The sequence below is a fragment of the Poecile atricapillus genome, chromosome 2 (assembly GCF_030490865.1).
Source record: "Poecile atricapillus isolate bPoeAtr1 chromosome 2, bPoeAtr1.hap1, whole genome shotgun sequence".
NCBI classification, from domain to species: Eukaryota; Metazoa; Chordata; class Aves; order Passeriformes; family Paridae; genus Poecile; species Poecile atricapillus.
This window is the reverse complement of record NC_081250.1, coordinates 107,129,250-107,140,320: the sequence shown is the minus strand read 5'-3', so window position 1 is coordinate 107,140,320 and position 11,071 is coordinate 107,129,250. Positions and strand designations below refer to the sequence as shown.

Genomic DNA, 11,071 nt, shown 5'->3' with positions numbered 1-11,071 from the left:
TGTCCCGCCTTTCCGGTGATGTCAGCGGAGCGGCCGCGGCCTCATCGGCGGCGTGCAGAGCCTGCCGGGGCCCTCGCCCGGCCGCCCCTACCCGGGGGCTGAGGGGCAGCGCCGGGCTGCGCTGGGCTGGCGGTAACGCGAAAGGGAGAAATTAAATACCTGGTGTTTGTTTTTATCTCGGGAAGTAACAAAGGGAACGGTGGGAGGAGAAAAAAAACCCAAACCAACAAACCAAACAGTAAGCCAGCAGCAAAACAAATGGGTGGAGTCCAGAGAAGGGCAGGATAGAGCAGGAACTGGTGAAGGGTCTGGAGCGCATGTCCCACGAGGAGCGGCTGAGGGAGCTGGGGGTGTTTAGCCTGGAGAAAAGGAAGCTCAGGGGTGACTATCGCTCTCTACAACCACCTGAAAGGAGGCTGTAGCCAGCTGGGGGTCGGCACCTTCTCCCAGGCAAAAAGCGACAGGACCAGAGGACATAGCCTTAAACTGTGCCGGCGGAGGTTTAGATTGGACATTGGGAAGAATTTCTTCACAGAAAGGGTGATTAGATTGGAATGGACTGCCCAGGGAGGTGGTGGAGTCACCATTCCTGGAGGTGTTTAAGGAAAGACTGGATGTGGCGCTCGGTGCCATGGTCTAATCGACTTGGTGTTTGGTCATAGATTGGACTCAGTTTCAGAGGTCTTTTCCAATCTAATTAATTCTCTGAAATGAAACAGTTGGCATTTGTATTTATTTGAGAAAATAACTGAGAGAACAGGAAAAAACCACAACAAATTAACCAAACCATAAGCAAACAAATTTATTTTATCCCAATCCTCTAAGTCACTGTAGATAGAAATTTAAATACTTTGTATGTGACCTACCTTTTACATCTCAATTTTATATGTAGTGTTTATCTAGAAAATAGTATTTTGACTAAAATGCCCTATTTCCAGGACAGCAGCAACAGGATAGTGTTTTGCTACGGCACATTAGGTCTACTTCGGCAAGTTTCCTTAAAGGAAGGAAGCAATGCCTAGAAATCTCCCTTGGTCTGGCTCATCACCAGCTGTTGAAGGTATCTGTCTGCAGCCAGACAAATGCACTGTCACAGTCACTGCTGATAATCTGAAAACCAGCCTAGGAAAGCTGGGTGGCTGCAAGGGCAGAAGTAATAAGGGATTCTGTAGCCTCTCTGGCATCCCCCAGCCTGCTCGAAGTTCCCTGTTTTACATTTAGCAAAGCCCTGCTGCCAGGCAGGCCCAGTAAAGGCCATTCATATCAATCTCAGCCATGCAAGAATCAGCTTCATCGTCCAAAGTTCCTCTTATTTGTCCTTAGCAACCTGCAATGATGTAACACATTACAATCTCCTAAGACTCTGTTCCGGAGTTCATTATCCCAGAAAGTTCCCAACTAAAAGACAAACCATTTGGAAGAGGGCAGGGACCAGGTTGTAACACACAACCAGCAGGCATGACACAGGCTTTGCCACAAAGGCATTATAGGACCATAGAATCAGATGGCAAAAGACCTTTAAAATCATCAGGTTCAATGGTTACCACAGCACTGGCAAATGCTGGTGAGAGTGGCTTGGTCTGGGGATGCAGTACCAGCATGTTTCTTACCCCCTCCCTACTTAGCTCTGGTGAAGAGACATTATTTCTTTCCCTTTGCAGCTGCCTTTTGGGTATGAAGATTACTGCCATGCTCCTGTCTATCTTCTTTGTCTAAAATTAACAGTTTTATATATGAGCAGAATATCAAAGCAATGTCCTGCTGCCCTGGGAAAAATTGTTTTCCTTGCACAGCTGTACAAGCACTGATTAAGAAAATGAGTTTTGGTAGGTTTTGATTCAAAAAGACATGAATAGTGACTAAATATTCCTATGTCTTATTATTAACTTTTTAATTTTCAAAAATAAGTGTTCTGTTTTAGTCTCTTAAATATTTCCTGATTGTGTATTGCTCCTATGACCTCTTATATGAATGAATCAATCTTTGAACTGAATTGTGTTAAAAAGAAATGTTCTGTGAAATGATGTGTAAACAAAATCATTTGGAACACATTCATACCTCCCAATAGAAATAGTTAAAAATCTAGATAGAGCAGAAACTTCCCTTCATATTATCAAAAGAATTCCAAAGCTGCATAGTGATTGCTTTGTATGTAATTCAAGTCAGTTCTGATAAATAACATTAGCAGAAATTTGCATCTTCATTCTTAATCCCTCACTGTAAGCAGCCTACAAGAATCCAAACCTACCTCTGTATTTGGCTGTAAGAAAGCATATCATCTTTGGCCAAGTCTCCCACTTGCACTAAGAAATACTACCAAAAGCTCAGAGATATCACTGTAATATTTTGCATGAAAAATAATAATAAATGTATAAAAATGTAATACATGTAAACATGTAAAAACTAATAAAAATGTCAAAAGTACTCTTACTGCATGCTTACATTAGTCTTTGTAGATATCTGTAAACTTTACTTACTCTCTTTCAAAGCTTTACGGGCTGAATTTGTGGCGCAATGCAAAGTGTGCTTTTCTTTGCCAAATACGCATTTGACATTTGTACATAAACAGGTGCTCTGCAAAGCAGAAATGCTGTGTCACCCTGCCATCTATAACACATCCATTACAGTGGCTCATCAGTGATCTCTGTGGGTCTGGATGGACCAAACATTTCAGCACTGGAAATGGATGTCTGTGTTGGGCCATCGACTTACAAACCATATAGGATGATATCTGATGCACCAAAATACTTGAATTTATCTTGGTGGAGGTCAGCTGTTCAGCTGTTGCGCACTGTTGACCTCGGCTTTTGAGGCTAAATGTAGCATGTTAGACAAGTTCATTTTATGGCCTGGATTTGACCACTTAGTGCCTCCCTCCCTCCCTGGTTTAAGCCATGTTCATAAATAATGTTCCTTATTTATACTGGTTTGCTCTGTCCTCTAAAAAGAGGGTGTACATGTACAGAGAGGGCCCTGTACTTTGTGTTACCTGAGCAAAGTCAAGGTAAGAACTGCAAAGATAGGGCCTTGCTAATACCAGGTCTGGGAAAAACAAGGCTTACCTAGGCCATAATAGAAGATCACCCAGTAACCATGACCTGACAGGGCGTGTCTTTCACTGCTTCTCACCTGCCTGGGATATTTATAGTTCACAGGTCATCAGTGAATCATAGGAACATAGAATAGTTGGTTGGAAGGGGCCTTTAAAGTTAGCCATCTAGTCCAGCCCCCTGCAATAAGCAGGGGCTCTTGTCATGGGTGGGAGCAGGAGCTTCAGACAAAGCTTATTGGAGAAGCCTGTCATTGAGCCATGAGGTACAGAAAGGATCCCCTTGCTTTCTATGTTCCTTCTCAGAGAGAAGCCAAGGTGCATCTGGATTCAATCTTAGCCTCAGACTGTCAATGGTTTAAGAAATTATAGAGGTGTGATTGAACCTTTGCACAACTCTGTGCTGTAGGATACATGATGGCAAAGCAGATCTATTTATATGAAAATGAATGATTCATTATGTTAAATTATTAGACAAAGAGATCTTAATCAGAATTATTTACTACACACTATAGAAGATAAAACTGCTAGGATAGGATGGTACAGTGCACTTTATCAAAGCAACTATATTAAAGCAATTCTATTAAAACTAGCAAAAAGAAATAGTTCTTAAAGCAGAGATTGACTGATGTTACTCACCCATACCAATGACCATGGGCAAAATCTCTTTCACTCAGCCTTAAGGACTAACTTTAAGAGGTGTCCCCACCCAGTGGAGGAATCTTCATACACACTCCAAGAAGCGATATGTTAGAAGAACCTAACCACATGAAAATGGACTGGACTTTTATAGTGTAAAGTGACTGACTGCCAGTCATATTATCTCCAGGTCAGCTTAGCAACTTGTCTGCCAAACTTTTACCTCAGTGTCAGGATGTTAATTTGGGGTTGATGTGTCAGACTGGTGTTATCGTAACTCAACACCAAAACCAGCTTGATGCCCTCTCAGACCACCACTGGACTAATAGCCTTGTAAATAGGTCATTGTCCAAGTTGCTTGACCACATTCCAGGGCAGAGCATCCTGCTAGACATCTTCAACTAGATCAGGTTGCTTTGAGCCCTGTCCAGCCTGGTCTTGAACACTTCTGGAGATGGTGTATCCACCAACTGTTCCAGCATCTCACCAGTGCACCGTAAAATATCTTTCTTACATCTAGTCTAAATCTGTCCTCTTTCAGTTAAAAGCTATTCCCCCTACAAACACATGCACATGTAAAAAGTCCCTTTGCAGGTCTCTTGCAGGTCCCTTTGTCACTTAAAGGCTGGTGTAAGGTCCCTCCACAGAGTTCTCCGAGCTCTCTCAGCCTGTCTTCACAGAAGAGGAGCTTCAGCCCTCTGATGATCTTTGCGTCCCTCCTCAGGACTCGCTTCAACAGGTCTTTCCCCCGCCGAGTGCCTCGGAGCTGGACGCAGCACTCCAGGCGGGGTCTCACAAGGGCGGAGGAGAGGGGACAATGTCCTCTCTCCCCTGCCGGTCACGGTTCGGCCGCTGCCGCCCGGGCTCCGGCTGTGCCCGGCCTGAGGCGCTGCCGGCCGCTTCGAGCCCAGTACAGCCGCCCTGAGCCTGCTCCGGCCTCCCCGAGCCCGGCACGGCCTCTCCGGGTCCCGCACTGCCGCCCTGAGCCCGGCACGGCCGCTCCCGGTCCCGCACTGCCGCCCTGAGCCCGGCACGGCCGCTCCCGGTCCCGCACTGCCGCCCTGAGCCCGGCACGGCCGCTCCGGGCCCGGCCCGGCCGCCGGGCGGCAGCAGCGGCCCCGCAGAGGCGGCGCCCGCTGAGGCGACGTGTCCCCTCCACGGCCGATGGCCGCCGCCCGCCGCGCTCCGCGCCCGCGCTGACTGATGTATTTGAAGAGGCCGGCGGGCGGCCTCGCCTTCTGCCTCTTCTACCTGGCCTCCAGCTTCACCAACAAGGTGAGCGCGGGCGCGGGGCCGCCCCGGGCTCGGACGGGGCGCAGGGAGGTGCGGGGGCGCTGGCTGCCGGTCCGCAGCTGCGGGAGCGGGGGGCGAGGGAAGTGCAGGGATCCAGGAGCAGGAGGAGGAAGAGGAGAGACTGTGCCCTCTGCTTTCCGTGCTTGCCCTGCTCAGGGAGAGCCGGAGGACCAGCCCTTCCTGGACGGGACTACCCCACGAGTGAAAAAGTCCATGGCACTTCCAGCCCGCCGCCCATCCCAGTGTGCTCCCGAAACTGCGGATAGGGTGCAGGTTTCGTTTTGCTCAGTGTGTGACAACTTTACCTTTCCACGACAGAGAAGTTCCATTATTGTCTTGTTTAGGAGAGCAACGGGGTTGCCATCACGTCATTCCAATGAATGAAGTGTTATAGACCCAGAAGTTATGCTGCACTGAAAGTATCGCTGATGCTGTATATATTTCATTATTGGATGCCTGGCAACTGCACTCATTCCCAAAAGAAAATCTGTTAACTGGAACAATAATATCAACTATCCAAGGGGAAAATGTGAAATATTCAAAGTATTATTTTAGTATGAAACAATTAACTTCCATGGAAACTTTGTTCCTTTGTGAACTTAATTAACATACGAATCAACAATTGTTTTCCACTGTGTAACAATTTCTTATTAATGTTGCTGAAGTTTCTAAGTAGAAGAAATAGGCTGAAGATGGCCACATTGTGAATAAAATCATTTAAGTATTGCTTGAAAGTAGTTTTTTTCACTCTGGGAGGAGATAGAGCTCCGTGCTATCCTATTTGTCAGACAGCATGTCTGTATTTCTATTGCAGATTTCTGAAAGAAAATCATATTGGTGAAGCAATCAGGCTATGAATATTCTGAAGGAGGATTAGAGAAAAACAGCATTTTAGAGGTGAAAATGAAATATTTTCTGGGCTTTGGCCAGCGGTTTCTGTCCCATGATACATTTGCCATTAAGGATGCCCAGAAGTAGACTAAAGTCCAGACATGAGGCAAAGCTGTAGGGAGAGATAATGAACTTGATTTGACAGACTGCTGGGAGCAGTGATTAGTTAAACAAAGGGACTAAAAGAGCTGCCATGTTGCATCATGGATTGGGAAGCGTATTCATCTGGCTTAGCTGTGCTTGAGAAGTCATAAGGGACATAGACACAGGGCCTCCATTTTCAAACCTGAATGTAGGTTTTAGTGTAAAAATAACCAGAATGTAGACCTTTCAGTTGCTGCAGGTGGTGTACAAATGCAAGCAGGAGCATAGGCATGTAGGTAGATTGTCCTGATTTAAAATGCATATGGCAGTTCTGACAGGTGTATGTGTAAAAGGACCTGTTGTGAATCAACATGCCTTGTCTCTGTAAACAGATGCCAGCCTCTTAGCGACACCCCATAAATCTGAAAACTGGACCTTGCAAGGTGTTTAGCACAGTTTTCTCTCTGCTGAAAGGTTTCAGCTTCTCCTTTTGCCCTTGACAGCTTCTGCTGGCTCCTGGAAGGAGCAGCAACTACTTTCCATTTCCTCTGAGGAACCTTCAATCATTCTTCTCCTTTGCAGAAGTGGTATTTGTATATTTCATTATGGGAAATTGTTAGACCTGGAAGATATGTATTTATGCCTCACATTTGCATATATACATATATATGTGAAGAGACACTAGCAGCCATAGATGCAGGCCCAGACAAAGCAGGCTAAAGCAATGACACAGATTTTGCTTTTTACCCTGATCTATCTGATGGGTTTTATGGGCTGCTTAATATTTTACACAAAATAGTGTGTAAGCAGAATGTTAAGTCTGTAAGACACATTAATCATAGGGAGAAAATTATGTTAAGATTATTGCTCTTGGTTCTGCTAAAGTTTGCCTTTTTGGTACAATACAATTTTAATTGACTGGTGCTTATGGCTTTTTGTTCCTTTTAATCCTTTTCCATTCAGTGTGACGTATGGACTGTGTTCAGAAAGTGAAAGCACAATTCAGATGACAGCCTTCTCCATTGTTCAGTGTGTTCATTCTTCATTCCATGCTTCACTCCACTCATGTACTTTAGTGTCTGTTACCTTCCACAGTGATTGAGGCAGCATCTAGCAGTTCTGGTGTGGGAAGTGTCCTGAATGAGTGGTTTAGGTTACTCAGAGAAACACCAGCAAAGGGATGGGCAAAAACAGATTTAATATTAAGGTAAAATCATGATAAAGTTTGTTGGCAAGGTTCACTCTGCTGCCATCAATTACTACATTATTACATCATTAGATCATTATTACATTACTACAACACTACATCATTACATCTATGACATCTTTATTCGATGGTTAAAGCAGACAGAGAAAAATCAGACTAAAATCCATCAATCTAAAAACCAATCAACCTAAAATTATCTACATGGAAGTAAGAACAGGAAAGGGTAAGGATAAAAGGGAGTAAGACACTCATACTGAGTCACAGCACTCATAGTGGACCCGCTTGCCAAACTTAACCCCAGATTTGATCAATGGTTTAGTCTAAAGGTTTTAACAACACTTAAACATAGCAGCTAGCTCTTAATCAAAAGTTTAATTTAAACAATATAACTAAAGATTAATACAGAATTTAATATAGGCGTGACAGTGACTTACAGGCCTATCTTACTCACAAACCTAATGTACTTAAGAATCAAAGAGAGCAATACTTATTATGAATTTGCTACAGCACATCCACATTCACACACACTCAGACCTAAAGGAACATCTGTAAAGGTATATCAAGGAAAAATTTCCCTCACATTCAGTGAAGTACTCTCACTTTGAATGTCCTTGCACCTTCTTCATGGGAAAAGGGTTGAGTCTTGAGTGGATACTATCAGCCCAGGATCCATCACCATCCTTCAGAGATCTTCCAAGTGTAGTGAACTTGGGAGTTTGCTGGCTCTGAGAGGTGTCCCATGCAAAGGGAGGTTGCTGGTTGCACCCTGCTGTGGTCCAGGAGAACTCAAAGGGTCTCACTCAGGACTGCTGTTTATAGGATCACAAGAGAGCTGGGTTTAGACAAAGTAATTTTCCTTCCTGGCCTCAATGTGGGTTGGTAACTTTCAAAGAAAGTTCAATAACAAAAATGTTATTCCACTTGGGTTATTACACAGGCAAGAAAAATAAGTCTTCAAGGCTGTTAAAAAGCAGGAACTCAATGGACAGCATTAAGTTTCTTAGAGCAGACAGTGTTTCTGATAAGCTCAAGTGGAACTTAGCCCAGATGCTGTTCATCAAGATTGAGGCCTATAAAGGATTTCAGGGATCATAGTGCAGCCTGATGAGGGAAGGGGGAGGAAATACACAAAACTAGTGAAATAATTAAACACTTTTTTGGCTTTTCTACCAAACTAAAGCAAAATGAAACATACTTACTGTGTATGTTTTGTTTCTTGTGATTTTTTGTTAATATTATGAACTGTAGGTGTTTGATGTCCATTAATTAATTATTTTTTTTTAATGTTTTCCAGTATGTCCTGTCTGTCCTGCAATTTACCTACCCTACCCTTTTTCAAGGGTAAGTATGGTTTTAAGAATTGTTGTTTAAAAAATGACTTTAACATCTTGTTGTTCTGTGCTGAAGCTAATTTTACTAGCTCTTGTCCTTACTGGCTTTTGCTGTCTAGAGAACATGCTTCATGAAGCTTTAATAAAGCATTCATTAATGTGTCTTGGTTAATTTTTAAACATCATTCAGGTGATGTAATTGAGATATATAGAGTCCATAATTTCTCATTTTCCTTAAAGTCTTAGGCTTCAGCATAGAAAAATAGCAATTACAGTACAACCTCTCTTCTCTGGAAGAGAGGAAAATGTGGAAAATGTGTAGTTATGGTACATTCTTTTGCTGTGCTAGAGAAAATCAACCTTAAACGCATCTTTAGGCATTTGCAAATATCATGTTTCTTTTCATGCTTAGCCTTGTTTATAAGTCTGCATCACAAGTCACTATTATAGCTTAATGACTGTAATGAGAAATTTAATGTTTTGATAAGTGTCCTATATATCATCAATGCTGTTGATGCTAGTGAAAATCTGGCCTCTTAGAGCCAAGATTTCATCCATTTTTGAGATTATGTTAAAAGCTGCAGACACTGGGTGTCCTTACTTACTTTTCTGCTGCTTAGCATGGCTTACATTTTTGCCTGACTTGCAGTCTCAGGACTGCAATCAACTCTAGGAATAATTGCCTTGGGAATCTCCACTTCCAATGTATTCAGCTCAATTAGATATGCAGTGGATACTTTCTTCAGTTTCGGCACACACACACAGAGATTGTCTCTTGCAGAAGGCTTTTGTCATATGGGGAGAGGGCTTTGAGTGATTTGTGTAAACTAGACATGGTAAATGAACAGAAAAGCGTATTTCAATGGCAAGCAACTGCCTTACAGCATCTGTTTTACCACTGTTATTTCCTTTATCTATTATTTGAAAATGCATTTCAGCATCTTAATATTTTTCCATAAGTTCTGGCTTTTAAAAGTGACCTTTCCTTGAATTGTTATAAGTGGTTCAGATGCACTTTCATTTTCATATGATAGATGAGCAAAGAGGAAAACAAAGTAATTCTCAGTTCATGCTGTCACTGTTCATTGGAACTTGGTTTGGTTCCCTGCATAATCTAAGACTATTCTGCATAGTCCTAAGCATCTGAAACTCTCACAAACTTCTGTCCTTAAAACCTGAGACAAGAGGAAACTCTTCACAATAAAGTTGATGGGATTTCACTACTGGCTTGGATAGAGCATAGTCAAACCTGCAGCAAATGTCAGGGAAACCTGCCTTTTAACCTCTCATATGCTCTTCATCCAAAAAAAGGTGAAGTAAGCTGTGATAGTAGCATTGAATATTCACCACATCCCTGTGGAAAATGACCTCACTCTTCTCTGACAGTGTCCAACTGCGCTAGTACTGCACAGAGTGAATATTTATTTATGCATGTGTGAGAAAAATTTTAAATAATTGCTTAATACGTTGCAATGAATGGGAATGATAAATAAGCCCACTTCTAGACCTGTTATGGATGTTAATGTCATTTAACATTGTAATACAATATCTCTGTCTGAACTGTGCTAGATGTTCAAGGATTTTCACCCAAGAAACATGGAACACCTCTCTGAAAACCAGTAGCTTAAGGAAGAAGAAAGCTGATAATTCATTTTAAAGTGTAAAAGAAACCAGTGTGCATTATTTGTTACTTATTCTAAGTTATCTACACATATTCCCTAGGCCTCACATATTACTTCCTAGTGTCGTTCTATTTCAGATGGCAAACACTGGTGGGTGGACTTCTGCTTCACATCTCCTGGAAGCTGGGCTGGGTGGAGATAAACCTGTGCTCAAGGTACTGTAGGGTTTTTTGTATCTGCCAAACATTTATTTTCTGTAGCTGGATTACAACATAGTTAAGTTGGTCATGGATGTTACTAACTGGCTAAAATAGAGTTTGATGTGTGTGGGGATGTGGGTGTTCTGCTTCACAGATGTAGAAGAGAACTCACATTTTAGTTAAATGGGTGTTCAGTGACACACACTTAAACCAACTACTGATATAAAGTGAATTAAATTTAACCTTGTAAGACAACCAAAAAGCCCTTACTAAAAACAATAAGGATGTCTTAACCAAATATCTGTCCATGTATCTTCCCTTGATTGCTTCTTAGTATTGTAAGAGAAACCTTGGTAATGATAATTAAAAGTACTGACACAACCTTCTGCAAAACCCTCGGGGCTGTGAAGTCTACAAATGTGATCTGCCTTTTTTCTGAGAGCTGTGTCTCATAAATGGGGATCATTTACCTTTTCCTAACTGATGTTAACAATAAAACTCCAAATTAAATGGTGCTTTGTAGACAAAGATCATCTGCTTAAACTGAGTGCAACATCACAATTCAGAAGAGTAGTCATGCTGTACTCTGCTCAGGTGGATCCATTCTGCAGTATGGAATGCAGCATCGTTTTTACTGTGCAAAATGGTATCATTTAGACGATGTATGCCCACCACAATCATTGGATCTTCTTGGAGATACTAAAAACCTTCCTGGGCAACAACCTGAATAAAGTGACTTGACTCTGAAACTGGGA

The 11,071-nt window shown here is 42.5% G+C and overlaps 1 protein-coding gene across 5 annotated transcripts in view; it reads left to right on the top strand.

Annotated features, from left to right (window-relative positions):
- The first annotated feature begins 3,929 nt into the window (after window positions 1-3,929).
- Window positions 3,930-11,071, top strand: part of TMEM241 (transmembrane protein 241) — a 57,602-nt gene continuing 50,460 nt past the window's right edge. Inside the window, exons 1-3 of one of the 5 annotated variants that reach the window (XR_009276962.1) lie at window positions 3,930-4,963; window positions 8,458-8,504; window positions 10,254-10,331. Coding sequence is in view for 3 of the 5 variants with exons in the window: in XM_058832952.1 (XP_058688935.1) it covers window positions 4,892-4,963; window positions 8,458-8,504; window positions 10,254-10,331 (197 nt within the window). In the remaining 2 variants the exon portion in view is untranslated. The remainder of the gene's footprint in view (window positions 4,964-8,457; window positions 8,505-10,253; window positions 10,332-11,071) is intronic. The other 4 variants (XR_009276961.1, XM_058832952.1, XM_058832954.1 and 1 more) reach the window with 4 other exon arrangements.